The sequence below is a fragment of the Ostrea edulis genome, chromosome 10 (genome assembly GCF_947568905.1).
Source record: "Ostrea edulis chromosome 10, xbOstEdul1.1, whole genome shotgun sequence".
NCBI lineage: Eukaryota > Metazoa > Mollusca > Bivalvia > Ostreida > Ostreidae > Ostrea > Ostrea edulis.
This window is the reverse complement of record NC_079173.1, coordinates 7,185,571-7,209,215: the sequence shown is the minus strand read 5'-3', so window position 1 is coordinate 7,209,215 and position 23,645 is coordinate 7,185,571. Positions and strand designations below refer to the sequence as shown.

The 23,645-nt window shown below is 36.6% G+C and overlaps 1 protein-coding gene and 1 long non-coding RNA gene across 3 annotated transcripts; one reads left to right on the top strand and one right to left on the bottom strand.

Moving 5' to 3' along the window:
• Nucleotides 1-178: 178 nt before the first annotated feature.
• Nucleotides 179-22,271, bottom strand: LOC125666681 (uncharacterized). Of its 2 annotated transcripts, none has more exons than XR_008799293.1 (8): nt 22,178-22,271; nt 18,324-18,467; nt 17,429-17,565; nt 11,355-13,161; nt 11,081-11,184; nt 4,661-4,790; nt 3,777-4,282; nt 179-274 (listed from the first exon to the last, which is right to left on the bottom strand). It is a non-coding gene; the product is annotated as an uncharacterized LOC125666681 (long non-coding RNA). The 2 variants fall into 2 exon arrangements; XR_008799294.1 differs by lacking the exon at nt 22,178-22,271 and having other exon boundaries at nt 11,355-11,497; nt 13,035-13,161; nt 18,324-18,506.
• LOC125666671 (E3 ubiquitin-protein ligase TRIM71-like) lies at nt 1,949-4,630 on the top strand. The gene is made up of 2 exons (XM_056151777.1): nt 1,949-2,370; nt 2,620-4,630. Exon 2 carries the CDS (start codon nt 2,650-2,652, stop codon nt 4,309-4,311), a length of 1,662 nt encoding a protein of 553 aa, XP_056007752.1. The 5' UTR covers nt 1,949-2,370; nt 2,620-2,649; the 3' UTR covers nt 4,312-4,630.
• Nucleotides 22,272-23,645: the final 1,374 nt, after the last annotated feature.

Here is a 23,645-nt window from a genome sequence, read left to right as displayed (position 1 = left end):
TCGGAGGATCGTCAGTTTCGCTGACTATATCTAAACCTCCAAAATACAATAACAAGCATTATGTTGTGACTTTTATTCAATAAATCACTGCAAGAAAGTTTTTTTTTAAATTTCTGCTATATTTCACTATTTCAAGAAAACCTAAACTATTCAGGAAATAAAACTCGAACACGTAATGTAGAGTAATCTCGCATGCGCGAGTGCAACAGAAGTTTAATTATAATATACACATGTACATAGATATCTGGAGGTTCATTATTCCACTCAACTCATTCTACAATAGAAAACAAAAAAATGTTAACTACATGTACATTGATATACAAAATCATGCATAACGTATTTCATGGTATTCTCTCACCAGAGAGCACATTACGCAATCTTCTCCTGGACGTAAAATACGGGTAATTTACATGTCCTTTATCTGTACACAGGTGAGCGATTTATTGTAAATGTCTGTCAGGAAAATATAGCTTGTATAACGCTCCCTCTGGTGAGATAACGATTCCATACCCCTACAGACAATACATGTACTGATACAAAATGTGTGGTGTGAGGTTTAATTTGTGCGGAGAAACGCTGAATTTCATTAAAGGCATATGGTCCATCTTTTATCTCATAATGGTATCACAATATATTGCAAGAAAAACTCCAAAACACAAATTTGTAGTATTAATTAGAGTTATCTATATCTGCAGCACTTTGAAATTGAAGTCATTTTGACGTTTTAGCTCTTTATAAAATGTTTGTCTGGAGGACAATATATCAAAGTGGTATCCCGCTGATTGGTGGCTACACACAAACAGAAGAGATGCGAGGTCAACAGGGTACCATTTTAGGCAAACGAGAACCGGGAATTATTTTGTAATTACTATATCGTATCCAATCTGTTTGTAAATATGATTACCCTAATAACATATGAAACAATTTAAAACAACCCTTAGGAATAATTAAATACATAAAAAGGACATAGGTATCAAACAGCAGGGGTTTTTTTTTTTTTTTTAAACTTCGTCACCTTTTTGGAACAAGCAAAATTTTACCAATTTCTTAGACCCAATGCCTTTAAATAGGCACATGTGTCCTTTTTTTTCCCCACAGGTGATTGGGGGGGGGGGGGGGGGGGGGCGAGCGGCAGTCGTAGGTGAAATGGTAAAAAAAAAATTAATTGTATTTTTTTTAATTCCTCACAAGCAAAAAAAAAAAAAAAAAAAAATTACCCCGGCCGCTAAATCCTGAATTTTTTATACATGAATTCAAGAATAGTTTGAAGGGGGTAAATTTAACATTAAACATAAGAAGCTGTCAAACAATGGACTTTTAATCTTGTCCCTTAATATTTATAAATATATGCATGTTTTGATTTTGATGCTTTGAAGTAAAATATAATATAAAAGTTCATATCACGATTTACCGTGCATAGGTAAAATATTTCACAAATGTAGTTAATGACCCTTTACAAAGCGCCCTATAATATAAAACTAAAATCCACAGGTCTTCAGATATGATGATCAAAACAGGTCCCGTGTCATGGTGGGCGTTGTCAAAATAAAGAACCCTCACTGTTACGAGTCAAAACGAGGCCCCACTAAATGATAACCCCCTCCCCAGTATTGTCAAGTACACCTTGCACATTTCCCTTTTGTTTAAACTCAATATTATTTGTGTACACGGGGCGGAATTTCAGTAAGTATAATCAAAGAAAGCAGTTATTAATTGTATACATATTTGATTGCACTTATTTTTTGATGAAAAGAAATTCTATCTTCTGACGGAAATGTTGACACAGCTACCCAGCGTGATTTAGGTCAAAACGAGCATTAAAACTATTTACACAAGCGATAACACGTAGATAGTGTATACAGGTATCACACCGGTAATTATTTTCACTATATATTACTACAGAGGAAAAAAAATCATTAAAAATCAGTTTACAGAATTGATGCCGAATAACGCAGTCAGAAACGTTCTATGTTACCTATCTCGTCTACCGACACCAGAAAAACAACACCCTAAGCGGCATTTTCGAAAATAAATTACCCACAAACAAGTCCACGTGTTTTTCACATGTGTGTAAACAGCCGGAGTGCACCTCAGGAAGTAGCCTCAGCTACCAACAGCAAATAGTTCCTTTGTATACACTTGGTTATTTCTACAAATTACACAACATTTCCTAATCAGGGGTACAAAAATTAAGAGAAAAGAAGAAGAGGAAATGAGAAAAATCGCGCAAGGAAAAAAAAAAATTTCTTTAACTATATGGAACTACAATTGACTAACTTCGTTTTGATTGGACAATTACCGGTGTGATACCTTGAAAGGCTGACACGCAGCTCAGGACGAAAGAACAGGGAGGCCATGTTGGATTTTAAGGTGAGACAGAATTAGATATACGCATTCGGACATTGTAGTATTAATAGTATCGATATTTCTGTGATTAATGAGATATATCTGATCACCGGAATCGATTAGCTCACTTTACTAATTTCATAAAACTTTGATATCTTTTCATTTGAAATATCAAATTCAATGACCAGTGTTTCACAGCATACTGTAATTCTAGCTTCTCAATTGTTTTGACATGTCAAAGTCTCTAATTAAGATTCTTTTTTTTATTGACAGTAAAGTTCTCGTGTGATCCCGCCATCAGAAATGCATCCCCGGCGCAGTGCTCAGGAAGTCCTACTGTGTGACCTCTGTGAAGCTGTCCCCCTACAGAGTCATTGTGAACTTTGTAATATAAACTTATGCAAGGCCTGTGTTGGGGAGCACCTCTCAGATACCTCCAAAGATCACAAAGTCGTGCCCTTTTTACGCAGAAAGGCTACCCCTAACTACCCAAAATGTCCGAAACACGCAGATAAACACTGCGAACTTCACTGCGAGGAATGCAACATTCCTGTCTGTTCTACCTGCATCTCCTCAGGTAAACACAAAGGTCACGATATGTCAGATATTCTGAAAAAACTCAGCGCTAACACAGAAAGTTTACAAAAAGATCTTAAAGAATTAGAGACCAGAATTTATCCCCAGTATGAAATAATGGTGTCTAATGTCGAAACTGAGAAAGCCGAATTAGAAAGGAATTACGGGAAACTGACGACAGATGCCGATGAACAAGGAGAAATCCTACACCGGGAGATTACCGCCATTGTCAACCAGCGGAAATCCGCCATTACGGAGATGAAAACTAAACATCTGGACGCGCTAAAGAAAAACACAGATGAAATCACACAGAAAATGGCGGAACTCAAACAGATCATGTCCGACCTGAAATCAATGCTAAAATCAAACGACATCTCCTTAACCTCTACTTACAAATCTAGGAATTCCGAATTTAGAACATTACCGCCTAAAGTCCGAGTCACATTACCCAGTTTCTCTCCTCAGAAAATAAACAAAGATCAGCTCAATGAAATGTTCGGTTCTCTGTCGCCATTATCCATTAACACAGAACATGGCGACACAATGAAGTCAGCAGAAGCTGTATCGTCTCCTCCAGTCAAACCACTGCTTGATGAGCCGCGCGTCACCGCCACCATAGACACTGGGTATAACAGACTATTCAGTGTTAGCTGTCTGAGTGAAGATCAAGTCTGGACACACGGGGAGAACAACACCATGAAGCTGCTCAACCTCCAGAGTAAACTACTGACATCAATACAAACCAAGTCAGGGAGACTACCACACGACATAGCAGTGACACGGGACGGAGATCTTGTTTATACTGACGAGTATAAACACACTATAAACTTAATTAAGAATAAACAGATACAGACCGTGATCACACTACAGGGGTGGATACCTCTCCGTGTCTGCTGTACCGCGGGTAACGACCTCCTGGTTACCATGATCAGTGATGATCTCAAACAATCCAAAGTCGTACGTTACTCCGGCTCCACAGAGAAACAAAGCATTCAGTTTGATGATCAGGGTCGTCCTCTCTACTCATCTGGTGGTTTATATAACTATAAATACCTCAGTGAGAACAAGAACCTGGATATCTGTGTGGCTGACCGGTCAGCTAGTGCAGTAGTGGTGGTCAATCAGTCAGGAAAACTCCGATTTAGATACACTGGTCATCCCTCTAATACCAAGCAATCATTTACTCCAGTCGGCATCACTACAGACAGCCAGAGTCACATCCTGACAGCAGACTATCAGCGTATCCACATCCTAGATCAGGACGGACAGTTCCTCCGTTACATTCACTGTCATTTAAAGCTTCCATTAGGTTTATGTGTGGACATCAGAGACAACCTCTTTGTGGCTGAGTGGCTCACTGCTAAAGTGAAGAAAATCAAATATCTATAAACACAGTGTTAATTACATCTACCAACACAGTGTTAATTACTCAGCTCTACACAGTGTTAATTACATCTACCAACACAGTGTTAATTACATGTCTAACCACAGAGTAACTTACAGCACAGTGTTAATTACATCTGCTTGTTAATTACATCTGCTTGTTAATTACAACCCTGTGTTAATTACAGGCCTGTGTACATTACAGTCCTCTGTTTGTGATGTGTAACATGTACTTGTGTTTGTGAGTTTAACAGAACATTATTTTGTTGTGAATTAATTTGTGTTTGATTTTACAATGTTTATATTAGATAAACATGATACAGAGTTCAGTCTTGCATTATTACTGAGTACTTACTTAGATTTGTAGTACTGTAACAGAGAGTGACCCCAAACGTCAAGTCTTCATCACAGATCTTCAGATTCAAGGTCACAGTCTTCTGTTTACCCTCAATAACATCACACCACTTATCTAAATCTCCACCGTCCTACAAAATAAACAAAGTGTGATCATATCAAACTGAATTGTCAAGGATAGTCTGTGATATATTTACATGTTTACATAGATGTCAATGTAATTGGAAGGAAAAGAAGATATGGCTGAACCGGGAATCGAATCCAAGGCCCTTCGTTCCTAGGATATGATAGGACCAGGAATTGGACCCGAGACCCCTGTATTACTAGTCAGGTGCTCTAACCACTGAACTATCCAGATTGATATCAATGATTTGACTGGACCGGGAATCAAACCCGACACCCCTGTATTACATATGTAAAAGTCAGGTGCTCTAAACACGCAAAACTATCCAGGCCGATATCCACAGTACAAAGTGAGCTTTTCCAATCAAAATTTGTCTGCTGTTATTAACTTTTCGCATTATGATCTTCTCTAGGAATTCAAGTTTGTTCAAATGAAGGATCAAAGGGGAAATAATCAAGAAAAGGCAAAAATAGGGTGGGGTCATTTAAAATCTTCTCAAGAACCACTGGGCTAAAAAAATTGAGATTGATGTAAAAGTTTCCTGTATATATTAGAGATACAAGTTTGTTAAAACCATGGCCTGCCTGGGGTGGGGTAGGATGTCATCGGGAAATCAAAGTTTTACATGGAGATATAGAGGAAAAATTTTCTTCACAAGACTAGAAGGTCATAGTTAATCATATCAATATGCAAGCATGCCCAGGTAGTGCAGATTCAAGTTTGTTCAAGATGTTGTCCTCGGAGGGGGGGGGGGGGGGGGGGGGGGGGACACAATACAATAATGGACCCAAGTTTTATACAGGGATATATAGAGAAATGTTTTTGAAATTCTTCATCTCAACAACAGCAGGGTCATGTTAATATGCAAACACGTTCAGATAGTGCAGGTAACTTACTTAAACAAATCATTTTCAAGTGTAGCAGGTGTATGGATTTAAGTATTTATATCCCTGCAACTATAGCTGAGGAGGGGGAGGAATATTGTCCTGTCCTGTATGTCTGAGATTTATATGAAAGCCTCCCGACATAGTGCAGATTCAAGTTTGTTCAAATCATGGCCCCCGGGGGTTAGATGGGGCCACAATAGGGTATCAAAGTTTTAGATACAAATATATAGGATAAATCTTTTAAAAATCTTCTCAAAAATCACTGAGCCAGAAAACCTGATATTTACATGAAAGCTTCCTAACATAATGCAGATTCAAGTTTGTTCAAATCATGGCCCCCAGGGGTGGGATGGGGCCACAATAGGGGATCAAAGTTTTACATAGAAATATATAGGAAAAATCTTTAAAAATCTTCTCAAGAACCACTGAGCCAGAAAAGCCGATATTTACATGAAAGCTTTCTTACAGATTTCAGGATGGGTCACAAGGGGGGATCAAAGTTTGCAAACAAATTTATAGGGAAAAGCTTTAAATACGAGTCAAGGTGACTCAGGTGAGCGATGTGGCCCTTTGGGCCTCTTGTTAAGAATACCAAACTTAGGCAGTAATCTACCACATGCACATCTTTGATCATCTTAGAATTTCATCAAAACCGGAATAGACGGTGTGATGTCAAAATTATTGATTTTTGTGGTCTTGAATACAAAAGAGTTCCGCTTCATGGCAGCCTCTATAGATGGCGGGAATTTCAATTGTTAACGTTTAAAATTAGTACTGAGGCTTATCTAGGCCATGTATCAACACAATAATATGACAAATCTTTATCATATAATTAATCTTATCATTTATTACGTAAAAAAATTTGGGTTGCCTTTCTCTTTAATATGCAAATACCTTCAGATAGTGCAGCTAACTCACTTAGACAAATCATTTTCAAGTGTAGCAGGTGTGTGGATTTAAGTATTTATATCCCTGCGACTATAGCCGGGGAGGGGGAGGCATATTGTCCTGTCCTGTATGTCTGCCCCCTACTTTAACATGTGTACTAACTTTTGAATTGAGTCATATGGCTCTCATATTTCATATATCGGTATTCTATGCAACAAGACCTTCCTGATAGTTTTTAACCCTGTGACTTTAACTGTAATTAAGAGTTTGACTTTTTATTAAGAATACCAAACTTAGGCAGTATCTCCTGAACTATTTAAAGTACAGCCTTTGGATTTTGTATTTAGATTCCTTATGACAGAACCTTACATTTTACACCAATGTCTTTGACTTTGCGGTCTTGACCTTAAAGTTTGACTTATCTTTCAAAACTTCAACCGAAACTTGAACCTTGCTGCTCATTACTTTTGAATTGTGAGTGATAGGTCTTTCATTTTTCATATGTTCTTCTTGTGACAAAACCTTTTTACGTATCAAGGTTTTTAAACTTGTGACCTTGGAGTTTGATCAACTTTGAAGAAAACCTCACCAAGATCATATCTTCGGAACTATTTAAGTTAGTGTTTCAAATTTTGTGTATAAAATACCTTATGACGAGACCCTTTGATAAGATGATATTGTGACAAGGCAGTTCTTTTCCTACCTTGTCACAATAAATGACAAGGCCTTTCCTTTCCCACCGATCCCGTGGGGATCCGAGTTAGAATAGGTCCTCAGTACCCCTTGCTTGTCGTAGAAGGCGACTAAATAGGGCGGTCCTTCGGATGAGACCGAAAAACCTGAGGTCCCATGTCACAGCAGGTGTGGCACGATAAAGACACCCTCCTCCTCAAAGGCCAAAAGCGCCGAACATAGACCTAAATTTTGCAGCCTTTCACCGGCATATGAGTGAAATATTCTCAAGAGGGACGTTAAACAATATTCGATCAATCCTTTCCTACCAAAGTTGTTGACCTTGTAACCTTAACCTTGATCTTGACCTACTTGTAGAAAAACTTGTCCTAGGGAATGTTTCCTTGAATATTTAGGTAGGTCTTTCATACTTTGTATATAGATTCCTGATGGCAAAACCTTTAATCTCATACCATGACCTTTGACCTTGTATCAAGGTTATGTAGTGCTCATTTGGGCTATATTGGGATCATAATATGGGGTTAATTTTTTTTTTACATTGGAATAAAGATTGAAAACAAATTTTTTTAAAGATCCCAACAGCAGAATAAGAGGGTTCACCTTGATTCAGGTGAGCATTGTTGCTTATAAGGCTCTTGTATTGGTGACTGATGAATTACCTTTAAGCATAACATTTTAACTTGGTGTGAGGATGGTTCCATGTTACTCAGTTGGTAGGGCACCTGACTAGAGATTCTCAGAGCACCTGACTAGAGATTCTGAGAATACCTGATTAGAGATTCTGAGAGCACCTCACTAGAGATTCTGAGAGCACCTGATTAGAGATTCTGAAATCGCCTGCCTAGAGATTCTGAAAACACCTGACAAGAGATTCTGAGAACACCTGACTAGAGATTCTGAGAGCACCTGACTAGAGATTCTGAGAGCACCTGACAAGAGATTCTGAGAGCACCTGACAAGAGATTCTGAGAGCACCTGACTAGAGATTCTGGGAGCACTTGATTAGAGTTTATAATAGCACATGACTAGAGATTCTGTGAACACATGACTAGAGATTCTGGGACCCTGGGTTCGAATTCCAATCTAGTCCATTGTATTTTCTGTAGCAAACAGTTAGGTCTACAAATATTCATGGGAAAGTAAGCTATCCTACAACACATAGAAAACAAATGCCCCCGCTTGTGGGACACATAGAACGTTACTAATCAGTCATAAATCACCCACATGTTCAGACACATGACCGCTGACAGTAAACAGTGTAGCATGTCGTCCAGAGAGAGAAAGCATTAATGGGTAAACCCGGTACTTTGATATACTATGCAGAAATAATGAGATACATCTCAAATGCAAAGTAAAATTTAAGTGTGGATCAGTATGAACATTTCATAAACCAAGAGCTGGGAGAAACACAAGCAGGTCTTTAAAAGTAAGCACTATTTTTATCTGAACTCATCACACTTTTAATTAAAAACATTGTTCGGTCAATAGGGATATGGAAATGCTTTCGTTAGAGGAATTCTTTATAATTTCTTAACTTTAGAAAGCAGAGGATAATCCCATACTTGAAAAGTAAGTGTGGATCCCCGAAGGGGTATTTATGTCTCCCTTCTTCCAGGGGGAGAAGTATTGTTTTTGTACATAGTTATAGTGGATCTGAGGGGTGGAGTGTGTAAAATAGTTTGTGTACATTTCTCCTCCTATATGGCTTATCTGAGTTCATTATGTCTTTGTTCCTGCCCATGCTTTCTCCTCCATACCATGCAGTACATTAAGAGCAGGTTTCACTTGATGCACCTCCAGTTTGGGGAGATGAGGAGGGATTTCTTTTTCATCAAAACAACTTCTATTAAATCTTCTACACAACAAAGAACAAGGTACGGTTGTATACATAAAAAGGCCCAAAAAATTTCTCTCTATAAAATGTGTCTGGAATTAACCTTAATCAGCGTTTTAAGAAAGTAAAATAAATGCCAGATATACTATGTCAACAAAATCAGAATGATAGTCCTAAATGGATAGCATTATGACATCATGAATAAGACATTTCCCGCCTTTTTCTCAAAATAAGCCTGAAAACTATCAAATGTCATACAAATTATTGCTCAGGAAAAGATGTGCACATTTGTCGAGCAAAATGAAAATGATATATATTGTGTATTATTTTGAGATGAAAAACATGTTTCAATATGAATTTGCTCGACGCATGCGCTGTATGTTTTCTAAAAGGAAAACCACCTGAATTTGTGGATATTTTCATTGAAAATAGCATTTTTGCAATTTTATGCCAACTTCAAGCTCTCGTCATATGACACAAATCATTTTGCTGATCAAACTGAGTGAATTTTGGGTTTGCTAAACTATTCCTTAATTGAATGCCAGGATTTGAGCTCCAAGTGAAATCATCAATATTTTGGGCCAGATGACTGTAGAAACTGTACCTACTTCTTTGCTGTCATTGAAAATCACGTGATTCAAGATCTCTGAGTCAGCATGAAAAAACCTATCAATTCCAGATGATTTGTTTTTGTACAAAGTCATACCCCCGCCCCCACCGATGACCATGATTTGAAAATACTTCAATCTTAATACCTTGGGATGGAATGCTTGTATATTAGTTCGAGTATCCATGGCCCAGCTGTAAGAGTTTTAAAGATATTTCCTATGCTGTGTGACGTGTTAGGCCGTTTTGGCACACTAATTTTGACTATGGATAACTACATTTACCTGATCAGGATATAAGGCTCACAGCGGTGTGACCGGTCGACCGGGGATTCTTACTCGTTCTAGACACCTGATCCCATCCCTGGTGTGTCCAGGGGTCAGTGTTTACCCAACTATCTATTTTGTATTGGTTATAGGATTATGAGATTGATCACTGTTCGTTATCTATGCCTTTCCTATAATCCCTATATAACACTTTGATTCCCTATCATGATCTCACCCTATCCCCAGGGGCAAAAATTTGAACAAATTTGAATTTGCACTACCTGGAAAAGCCTACACATTAACATATAGTAATCATGACCCTGTTTTTCTTAAGACGATTTTTAAATATCCCCCTTTAAAATTTTGATTCTGTATCGTGGCCACATCCTACTGTCAGGAGCCAAGATTGGGAGCAACATTAAACTACATTACCTAGGGATGGTTGTATATCAAAGTATTCATGGCCCTGCTGTAAGATTATTAAAGATATTCCCTATACATTCCTGTGTAAAACTAGGATTCCCTATAGTGGCCTCACCTTACCCCTAGGAACCTTAATTTGAACAAACTTGAATCTGCACAACCTGGGAATGCTTGCATATCAATATGATTACTATTATGACCCTGTTGTTCCTGCGAATTTTTAATGCTTTATCCCATGCTTCACCATGTAAAACTTTGATCCCCCATAGTAATCCGATCTTACCCATTGGTACCATCGTTTGAACAAACTTGAATCTACACTATTTCAGGAAGCATTCATATAAATTTCAACTTTTCTGACCTAGCAGTTCTTGAGAAGATTTTTAAGTGACTCCACCCTATTTTATATGATCTCCCCTCTGGAGAGAGCATGACCTTCCATTTTGCACAAACGTGAATTCTCTTTACCCAAGCATGCTTTGAGGTAAGTATGGTTGATATTAGTCCTGTGGTATGTGCTTGAGAAGAAGTCGAAAATGTTAAAAGTTTAGGAAGAGACTGATGCTGGACAATAATTGATCAGAATAGCTCACTTTAGCTTTCAGCTGATGTGAGCTAAAAAGGGTAAGCACTACATGCCCCAGCCATTGCATGAATGAGGCATAAAAACGGAACATTTTACATAATTTCATAAACAAACCTGACATTTTCTACAGCAATAGAACTATCCAAGTCCTACAGACTGTCAGAGTCGCAGGACAATTATCCTCGTCAATCAGCCAGACATCTCAAGTAACTGCTACCCTGTAAAATTTATTTCAACATTAAGGACTAGGTAACCAAAATGACTTTTTCACACCATTATATTATGCTATTAGAACATGAATGTCTACAAAAAATCCATGTAATCATTCTGAATGTACCAAACTGAGAAGAAACCTCAATTTAAAAACATTCATAACACAATATCTAACCTCTGTATACATCAAGTCCTAGGCGACATCAATGAAAAGTTTCTCACACCCTCACCTCCCAACGTAAAGTTCAGAAAATAGTTCTCCATCCCCTCACGTCTCAACATAATGCTCATAGAATAGTTCTCATCCATGTCACCTCACTACATAAAGTTCAGAAAGCAGTCCTCCAACCCCTCACGTCTCAACGTTAAATTCAGAAAATAGTTCACCATCCCTCACCTCCCAATGTAAAGTTCAGTATTTGTAAACATGTTTAATACTTAAACCATGTACATATATGAATAAAGAGTCTTAAAAGTTCATTGTAATGATATCAATCTTCCTTATTCCTGTTTTTAAAATAAATTTTACGGCATCTGTAACAATTTTTACTTAAGGGCAGATTCTACCCAAAATTTAAGGATGAAGGATTGGTGAAAAATCAATAGAAAACATTATGTGTTGTTGAATTAGTGTATCTGGTGTCAACAACAAACATTATTAACAAGAGGCTCATGGGCCACACCGCTCACCTGAGTTACCTTGGCCAATGTTTAAAGATTTTTCCTATATAATAACTTGTAAAACTTTGATCCCTGTTGGGCCCCTATCCTACCCCCAGGGTCGATGAATTTTACAAACTTGAATCTGCACTATGTCTGGAAGCTTTCATGTAAATTTGTACTTTTCTGGCGCAGTGGTTCTTGAGAAGAGGATTTTCAAAGATTTTACCTATATATTCGCATGTAAAAGTTTGATCCCCTATTATGGCCTCAAAGGGGGTCATGGTTTTAACAAACTTAAATTTGTACTATGTCAGGAAGCTTTCATGTAAATTCCAGTGGTTCTTAAAAAATGATTTTTAAAAATGACCCCACCCTATTTTTTGTGATTTTCTCCCCTTTGAAGGACAGTACCCTTCATTTGAAACAAACCTGAATCCCCTTTACCCAAGGATGCTTTATGCCATGATTGGCTGAAATTGGTCGAGTGGTTCTGGAGAAGATTTTTATAAATCGTCAATGTATTTTCACTATTTCTCTATTAATTCCCCTTGGAAAGGGGCATGGTCCTTCATTTGTACAAAATTGAATCCCTTTCACCCAAGAATGCTTTGTGCCAAGTTTTGTTGAAATTGGCCCACTGGTGCTGGAGAAGAAGATGGAAATGTAAAAAGTTTATGATGATCCCGACAACAGACAACGTACAGATTTTAGTCAGAGAAGCTCACTTAAGCCTTTGGCTCTGGTGAGCTAAAAATGGACCTAATGTACATTATTTCAGCACAATAAATTTCAGAATGTCCCCACCATTATACCATAATTGGGGTCATTGGCCTGTTGTTTTTGTCCTTCCCAGGCACCGATGGCCTTATCCTATCCCCTGGAGCCAAAATTAAAACAAAATAATACATTTTAGGAGAGTTTCACAATATTTATAAAGGTTTCATCATTTCTACCTCGTTAGTTCTGGAGACGATACTTAAAAGACCTCATCCTATCTTTCTTCATTTTTTGATTATCTAACCTTTGACGGTAGGAGGCCCTTCATTTAGACGAAATTGGGCTCTGTGATTGTAGAGAAGTTAAAAATAAGTTTACAGACAGATGGACAGACAGATGTACAACAGACAAGTGGTGACCAGAAAAGCCCACTTGATCTTATAGCTCAGATGAGTTAAAAAGATAGAAATTTTACCAGCTCCATACAAAAGTTTGTCTCCAGAAATGGATCAGATGCTAAGAAAACTTCTTTCTGCTTTTAAGAGATACCGGTAGGAACTGCTCCTACTGCAGGGTGTCACCATCTCATGAGGACCAGGGAGCTGAAAAACCAAAGTGACAATGAGTGCTGGAATGGCCAGAAATCAGACAGGTAAGTGAAAGTTTGAGCAAATTAAAAATCTTCTTGAATTTTGTGAAAGGAAACCAGCTTGTTATCTTTTAAACAGAAGACTCACTGTCCTTATTGGTCACCTGAACATTGGTTATATGTAACACTAAGACTAGAAAGTCAATAACAATTTCCCTATTTTGACCCTGCCTTCAAGCCTGACCCTGACAGAGGGGTAATGGATTTTACAATTTCAATCCAGTTTTTTTTTTTTAAGGTCTTCATTTTGGGGCAGTGCTCCAAGTCACATCTGCTATCAGGTCGCAAAATGGCGACCTAGAAAGATTTCTGGTCGCCATTTTCAAATTTCTAGTCGCCATGTTTAAAATTTCTACTCGCCATGGTAAACGATTTTGTAAAGAAGACCTATAAGTTTTTTTTTTAAATTTGAATATCTTTCAAGAAAAAATCTACACCTATGCATGCATTTTGTTTGTTTTATTTTGAAACTGAATAGAACTGTGCTGTGAAACATGCTGGATGCTAAAAAGTCAAGTATTTACTCTGACAAAAGTTGTATTGCATTGGGCCATCCTGTATATTTTACAGTACGCTTCTAGGGAAGAAAACCCAGCGGAAAACCCAGCGTTCCACACAAGGATTTAAGTGCTTTAAAGTCCTCAATAAGTGGGCCTTCACTGCTTAAATGCGAATAAGAGCTTCTACTTGATGTTGGATCTTTTGCTGAACAATCAGTACCAGCATCAATAAGAACACTACATCCCGAGTTTGTAATTGTCTGTGAAAATTAGCAGCAACAGTTGCCCTGCTCGACTTACTGCTAATAATGCAGTCACGGACAAAGACGACTGTCTCTTACTGTTACCGTGAATAGTTACATTTCCACATTTGAAAGATGTACACCAGGTCATGGTGGAATCGGACAATGGGTGTCCAGAAATTGTGGACGTTGCTGGCTAATTGGCCTCACAAATTCTGCAAAACATTTTCAAATTTGCAATCTCTGTATATCAACCACAAAAATTCCTTCAGCCATTAGAACTGGGGGTTTTCCTATACTTTTGCATTTTTCTTTAGACACAGCTATGTCATCTTTTAATGCAGAACTTTCTCCGTGTGATTCTTGAATTTCTTCGTTACATGTACTAGGCCGAGGCTTCTACTTTTTACTAAGTCCAAAGTGCTTTAACCCTCGTTTTAGCGCCATCTTGATTGCTTTCAAACGCTGTTTTGACCGAGACTGAAAAATATTTATTCAGACTTCCGATCCCAATTACAAAATTTTACTGGATGCCCAATTTTTTTCCACTCATAAAAATGCAACTTAAATATAATCTCTAGTCGCAAAATTGATTTTCTGGTCGCTAATGCGACCGTTTTACTTGCAACTTGGGGCACTGCGGGGGCCTGGACCTTTCCAATTGGGAAAACTAATGGAATTTGAAAGAATTAGGGATAAAACAATCCATAGAGTTTCAAATAAGAAGACGCCAAAAACTTAGATTTACTTAACAATAAGGCAAAAATTGTAATCTATGGGTCAGTGAAGATTTATGAACAATGAGGCTACCCTGCTTTGATTAGTTTTCATTGTTTGGGAATTTTAAAGCACAGAATGTCAAAAATACCTACTTTTTAGCATTGGGAATGGGAACTTATCTAAGCCCCATACATACCCTAACAAGATGTGTTTGTGAAACACAAATGCCCCCGATAATGGCCAATTCCGAAGATGGTCAAGGTCAAAAGGACAAATATGTTGGTACCAGTAGAAAGATCTTGTCACAAAAAATGCTCATATACAATATGAAAGCTCTAATATTTACCATTCAGAAGTTATGACCTATGTAAAAAATTAAATAAAAGTAGGTCAAATGTCAAGGTCAAAAGGATTAGTACCAACGGAAAGGTCTTGTCACAAGGAATACTCATGTGCAATATCAAAGCTCTATCTCTTACCGTTCAAAAGTTATTAGCAAGGTTAAAGTTTTCAAAAAGTTGGTCAAACTCCAAGGTCACAGGGTCAAAAATTGTTGGTACCCATGGAAAGATCTTGTCACAAGGAATACTCATGTGAAATATCAAAGCTCTATCTCTTACTGTTCAAAAGTTATTAGCAAGGTTAAAGTTTCAGACGGAATGACAGAGTGACAGAATGACAGACAGTACAAAAACAATATGCCCCCCCCCCGATCTTCAATCTCGGGGGGCATAAAAATTAGAGGTCTTTTCAAACATCATAAAAAAACATTCAGATGGTGGGCCCTCCTATACACATTATCAAAGCAGACAGGCATACAGACATTACTGTATCATAATACATCCCATCTACAGACGGACATACAGACATTACTGTACCATAATATGTCCCATCTACAGACAGACATACAGACATCACTGTACTACGATACGTCCCATCTACAGACAGACATGTATACAGACATTGCTGTACTATTTTACATCCCATCTACAGACGGACATACAGACATTACTGTACCGTAATACGTCCCATCTACAGACGGACATACAGACATTGCTGTAGCGTAATACGTCCCATCTACAGACAGACATACAGACATCACTGTACTACGATACGTCTCATCTACAGACAGACATGTATACAAACATTCCTGTACTATAATATGGTACAATGTAGGGGTGAAACGATACAGTATCTTCTCGATTCGATTTTCGATACTTTAGTCTCGATTCGATGATTTTCGATGTGATACAATAGCATGTACCAAATTCTTTATAATGCTAAGCTTTGTTTTTCATGTTTCGTTGTATTTATTGCTCTCTGCAAATAAATTCTACATAATGTAAAACCGTTTAACATAGAGCAACACTCTTAATTATCACTTGTCCTAAAGCCGAAATGTCGCCATACCCAGGATTTAAACATTGGGGGTGCATTTTTCAACTCGACTGCGTCCATTTTGATACAGCAAAGTTTACTCGTATGTTGATTGGGCAATTTTCAATTCCATTGGCTAATCAGAAACCGTGTTATCAAGGGCAATATGTGCAATGATTTTAGAACAATAAATCGAACATCGAATCTAGACCACTACGTCGCGATTCGGTCGCATCGCGGTGCATAGTTTCACCCCTAGTACAATGCATGTAGCTATAACTCATGTCTTTGAATATGAACCAATATGTAATAACACCATAAGCAAGTGCTGTATTATAATTTACATAGTCTAAGGGAGATAACTGTAAAATCTGCCTTCATGCTCTTTACACGATCTAAACTTTTTATATTAAAGTAGGGGTCTAGTAGCGTGACGTCATGTCCGGATCGAACTCCAGTATTGGTTCACATACTATTATTATTGGGTGGATTTATACTGTTTTTACATTTACCTGGATGTTTTTTAATTTAGTAAAATGAATACAATAACACTCCATCACTTATATTTAAGTAGACTATGGATCCAATCTTCTTTCCATTTTTTGTCATCTAATTCACACATAAAACCAGAGGTACATATTTGTTTAATTGATATACAGGCCGGGGTATTACATGTTAAAATTATCTGTAAATTAAAAAAAATTCATGATATGCAATCATGCACTTGTGGAATTAAATAAAACAATTCTGCATTTGTTATATATTTGTTATCTTGTTATATATTTGTTATCTTCTGTTATGTGAAAATCATCTTCAAAATGGTTATTTTGGCCCAAAAATGTAAATATAAATTGAGATGCTGTGAAAATATTATGCTGAGAAAGGGCAGATTTTTTAAATGTATTTTAACAAGCATTCATATATGAACATAATATGTGAGTTTGAATGAAAAATCACAAGTCAAATTTTTAAAATATTCATATTAGTGGTGTTGCAGTGCCGTATTTTTGACTGCCGAGGGCCTGTATTGAGTTCAATTTTGTACCACCATTATTAAAAAACATGAAACTATGTTAATATTTCACTTTTAATTATTTAGTTAAACATATTTATTTCATATTTGAGGAAAAAAATTGCAGCATCATACCTCAAACAAAATTTTATGGACATATTCTAGGACTTCTTCAATGAATTCTGATATTGCCGTTTGACAAATGGGGGTACACGTAATAAAAATACCATAATTTACTCATTATACTGACAACCCCCCATTTTTTTGTTTTTATCATACCCTGAAATGAACAATCTAAGTATCTAAACTCAAATTTTTGAGAAATCACAAGTAGGTCCAGGACTAGGGACCTACCTTAAATATGAATACTTCTCTTAGTCTTTTCACGGCAAATGATGACACCCATTGATTGCTACATTCCACCAATTTTCAATAAAGTGTTCAGTCGCCAACATCAGGCAATGATGGTGAGTTAAGAAAATGTCTTCTGCCATTCATACAAGTCCCTAAAAAAATTCAATGATAAGTTATTGCCAAAATTGAGAATGTAAATGAGGCTGAGATGATTGTGTCAAAGATGTTGCCAGCTGGTAAATGTCACGTCCCTCAGGAGCAAAGTCCCTACAATTGTAATTTCTGTTTAGAGGGATGCAATGTAAATTAATAACCCCCTGTATACATTATGTACTCGGAGGGTGGGTGAGTCGTTCTTGCAGCCAGCAACACAAACTGTGTACTCCTTCCATGTAAGTGTCAACTCAAAGCATGAAAATAATTAAAATGGTGACAAAGAATGAACTTTGCTGAATACATGGTCACTTACAAGAAGACAATGACAAAACAAAGATGATGTTAACTTATGTGTTAGTTGACATGACAAATAAAACCCCAGACTCATTTTTAAATAGTTGCCTTTAAACATTTAAAGTGTGTAACAAGAAGATTTGATTTATTTCTTCAAGATATTAGAAATATTTGGTTTGTTCTTAATTATTTGCTAGTAGTTAACATGGTTATTAGGTATAATATATATACTATATGAAGTAAGTTTCAACAATGAATGTTTGAAATCTAAGAACTTTTTTTTAATGAAAGTGTTTTATTTTATTCAGTCATGAAATTTTAGCCAACCGTTTTCATATCCATTGGGCCAAAGGGGCAGAAAAAGTTCTCAGCTGATTCTAAAAAAAAAATCAGTTAATAGTTGGCCAAGTCACCAGGAAGTACAAATGTATGCATAATTTAAAATAATGTAGCCCTGTACCTCGTAATGCTTCTCGAGAAACTTCTCTGATTGGACGCACAGTGCTGTCCACTCTTCTGATAATGGACCAGATAGCTCGACCATTCAATATCTGTGTGCAGGGTAACTGCTACGATCCCCACCATTAGCTTAGTGAACAGCATCCTAGATAAAATATATAGACAACACGATTCAAATAAAACACATCAACATTTCAGTTCAAAAACAAGCAAGTCATAATGTAGACAGGATCACGAGACCGGGACAAAAAACGTAGACATCCCGAGCATCACTCTAATTGTTCAAACAGGGCTTGAAGCTAACTTTTTATTTCACCAGTCCAGCCGGACTGATGGGGTATAATTTCAACCAGTCCACAGAAAATTTACCAGTCCAACAGATTTTTCCAAATTATTAAAATGAAATTTAACTCAATATGTCTCTGACAATATTGTAACACTTATGTGAGATTTATGTGTATTAATCGGGTTCATCTGATATCTACAAAAGCATGCCAAATGTGTGTATAAGATTTCATAAGTATATTTTCCAAAATGATGCTTTAGAAAATTAACCAGTCCCATCAGACTGACTAAAACAAATGTCAGTCAGTCCGCCAGACTTTTAACCAGTCACAGACTAACGGGCATATGTTAATTTCGAGTCCTGACAAAAAAGTAGACATCCCAAGCATCACTCTAATCAGGGGCGGATCCAGGAATTGCAGTTACGGGGGCGCCACTTTATGAGGCAGGGGGTCTGGAGGCCCCAGTGGATCCAGGGCAGAGCTCTGGTTGAGGCCCAGGAAGCAAAGCCCCCAGAAGCTCCTGGATTTTACAGATTTCATTGGTCTCAAGTGAAATATGTCTCCTATTTATAGTCATTTGTACAATTTTCTATCATTATATTATAAGATGAAGTTAATAAAATGACACAAATTTTAAGGGTTTTTGGAAAAAAATTAAGTTCTCCCAATGAAGTAATTCAAGAAATCAAAAGATTTTGTCATTCATTTCTGCAGGAGGGGAAGAAATCATTGTTTCTTTTATCATTTACATTTTTCTAAACAAGATACCATGATTTACCTTAAATTTGAAAAATATAGGGAGTGGGGGGTGGAGAAGCGGCTGCATCCCCTTCAATCTGCCAGTGCTAATTGTTCAGACAAAAAGGTAGACATTCCGAGCATCATTCTAATTGTTCAGATACAAATCATTAGTTTTTCAATTATTCTTTGATACTAATCTGATTTTAATTTTTACACAAAATGATGCATTTTAATGGACTGTGCCCCAAAACGAAACCCTGCAGCTATAAATAGTGCATCCCCACTACCCTGGGGGTAATGATGTATTGTAAACAAACTTCATATGAATCTACAAGACTAGTACACATGATATACTTTTGATGTTGTGCCCCACAACAAAATTCTACAGGTGGACATAGTGCATCCTCTCCACCCTGGGCTCAAGGGTGGTGATGTAAACAAACTATGACTCTACAAGGGTGGTGATGTAAACAAACTACGACTCTACAAGGGAGGTGATGTAAACAAACTATGACTCTACAAGGGTGGTGATGTAAACAAACTATGATTCTACAAACAGGGTTTGACACTAAGGCACGTCCGACCGACTGAGTCTACTAAATGATAGGTCCGGTCTGGTAAAATGTCGATTTACTAGTCCGACTGGTCGTGTTGAAAAAATAAACAAGAAACTTTACTTTAAACCATAAGATATTTTATTCTTAACTAAAAATGAATAACTGTAGAGTTTACGAGCAATTTTGAACCGCATGATGACACAATCTCTATTTTTAGTTGTAATAAATAAGTCGCGGTCGGAAGTGATGTTTTATGACATCTACTCGATGTTAATATGTGTAAAGTTATGTTTTAGATGAATTTATTTTCATTTTTTTAAATGTTTATTTGAATCAAATATAAGAAAGAATTTATCAAATTAATCGTAAACAGCCATTTTTCGGTGTTGACATATGTGCGGGAATGTCTCTACATTCAAATACGACTTCTCGTCCTCAAGGAAAGATGCCCCAAGAGAAAAAAAGTAAAAGGTTGGGAAGAAACCAAGCAGGGCTTATGATATAGAGATTTAAAAAACGGTTGAGGCCATTTTATTTTAAATTGACTAGAGAATTTCCATGCCGGGTAGAATTTAAAAAAAAACAGAAAATGTGTTTGAATATGAAAGCATTAAATTGAATGACGAGACTAAAGCTCTATTTTGAGATAATTAAGTACGTTTTAGTTCATACAAACTTAATGTACATTTAAATATGGAGAAACTATCAGTTTCTGGAAAGTTGGTCGGGGCTAGTGGATATAAGGTCAGGTCTAGCAAAAATCATATGAAGTAGCCCAACTGGTCTAGTGCTAAAAACGTAAATGTCAAACCCTGACAAACCATTAAGATGCTAGAACAAATAATTTTGAAGAATTGCATTCATTTCATCCTTCAAATGATTTTCATTAAAAATGTCTAGATTGATGATATGTAATAATTAGAACTCTTTTTGACCACATCCTAACCCCAGGGGTCATCTTAACATGAAATAATTGTAATCTACACATGAAGATAATCATCTGAGTTACACCTTATAGCTGAACCTGAGAGTTGTGTTGTAAACAAATCTGTGACCCCACCTTAAACCCAAGAATCGTGTTGTGCACAAATGTAATGTACGTCAAGATGATGCTTGCATATATCTATTAATTTAAATTGATGGTTCCAAAATAGAATATTTATATTAGAAGAAAACAGTTTTCCTCCGGGACCTCACCCTCACCTCAAGAGTTATGATATGAACTAACTTGAATTTACACTTCATGAGGATACATGTATATTGATTTCTCTATATATACCAATAACCATTGCGATTCTTCAGAAGATTTATGACAGAGACTTGATGGGCGTTACTGGTCACACGAGCTTTTGTATGTCCATATTTTTTCAGCTCCCATCTGAGATCATTGTGTCTACAAACTGGAATCTACACTAGTCTACATGAGGATATGGCATTACAACTTAGAGAATTATATGTCAGGTGTGGATTTTGAATGTATGTTGAAAGAATTCTTTTGAAATACATTTCTACATAAACCTTTAGACTCCTATACTCCCCTACACTAATGGGTGATGGTCACATTGGTGTGTATAAATTTAACTATCCTATAATCCTTTAAAAGTCCTTACTCCTAGAGTATCAAACATTTTGAACCTTTAGATCAAATGCCATATTGTACCCAAGTGGTTCTTGAGAAAAAGATTTTCAATATTAGGAATTCTATTTAAAACTTCGAACCCCTATTAGCCTAATATTTCACCCTTCTCCCTTACATGCAGTGGGTTACACCCCCCCCCCTCCTTCTTGGTTGAGTTTTTTTTTAAAGAGAGTAATTTTTCTAATTTCGTGGTCTTTATCCCATTTTGGGGTGGAAAAATGTACACACATAGGTCCCACCCCCTTTCAATATTGCTTGGATCCGCCACTGGTGTTTTACAAACACACTCAAAGTTAATTTAGGCCCACATGTGCTTGGGTCATAATCTATGAATGCATATCTAACCTTATACTTATGTTGATTATTTATATATATGTGTATAAGGTAACAGGTTAGGTGTGTATTCATATAATTATGACCCAAGCACCTCACTGCCGCCTGTGGTTAGGCCAAGCACAGGGGCTTCATATCCATTTTGTTCTCAATCTATATATAAATATCCCTGTGCGCCAAGTAAAGGTTGACAATCCCATATATTTGTTTTATGCAACTCACATATAGATAATTAACAAGACGATATGTTCAGTAATACCTAATAGCACTGTACCCGACAGTCATTTTCACTAAGTACCTGTAAATATCCCTAAAATGAACTGGCATCCATTTCCGTTTTCACAGCAAGTGTCTTCTGCTTCATAAAGAAAGACAACTCTGGTAGATTTTTCGTGGCATGAAACGAACATGGAAAGAGTTGTATTTCTTGAAAACAAAATCATTGGCGGATCCAGAAAATTCTCTCAAAAGGGGAGATGGATCGAAGACCGCAAAATAGCAATTACGGAAAATGTTTGGTTGATAATGTTGAAATAAAACCCACCCACTAGATCCGCCATTTACAAAACACAGACAAGTCACGGATGCACGGAAATAGAAAAAATAGTACAAATCATTTTGCACGGATAATAAAATTGTCCGTGCATTTTTTAAATTATAAAATCAATTGATTTGTGACTTCGAATATACTTTGAATTGTTTTGTGTACACCCCAGGGAATATATGTAGCTAGAATATATCAGTCATGGAATTTTCAGTGCATTGTGACGTCACCGTAATTGTTTCGTCACAAACATTTGTCTGTGATTTGTATGCAATATTTCCGTGATTCCTTCATTATAGGATTAAACATTCTTTTTGAAGAATTTATCGATGTGTAAACTCCGGACATTTTACTCACAAACTGAATAAAAGTGCGAAGCACTTTTATGTTAAGTTTGTGAGCAAAATGTCCGGAGTTTACACATTGATAAATTCTTCAAAAAGAATGTTTGATTCTTATAATTCCAATTCGTTCACTTTATTAACAATTGCAAAAATTTGAATAGTTTCCCTGCACTATGTTATTTGTTTTCAGGCGTGTATGAATACATCGCGTTTTCGGATTTATTGATGTGTAAACTCTTGTTCAGTTTTATTTTTGTCCAATCAAAACAATTGTAATAAATGATATTGGAATTATTACATTATAATAAAAATGTAAAAACTATATTTTTTTCATAATACAAGTATTTTATCATTATTTCATATAAATTCTTCAATTTACAGAATTTCCGTATACTGTAGTATCCGTGACTGAAAAAAAATCTGTCCGTGATTTGATAAATAATACAAATCACGGATTCATTTTGCATGGATGAGAACAATTTCCATAAATTAAAAGATTTCAGAAAGACTTGGGTGTGAAATCTACACCGAGAACACAGAACTCGAAGTTGTTTTACAATCATTTTACGTGATTACGGGGGTTGGTGGGGATCAGTTTCGTTATTGTATTCACTCTACTTTGGCAAAAACTAATGGGTTTATGAAATTAAATCTTCGACCAGATGCAGTTCTAATTTTCGACTAGGCTACAAACCAACGGCAAGCACGGCGAAGACGAGAAAATCCTGCAAAACGTTGATTGTATATAATGACGGTAGACTACATGTAGTACAGATATTCATAATTTAGTATAAACATGATCTGATTTGTTTAGAAATGAAATTTGACTATGAAATAGTTATATGAAGCTCTTCTGATCAGAATTTTTCTCTCTGAAT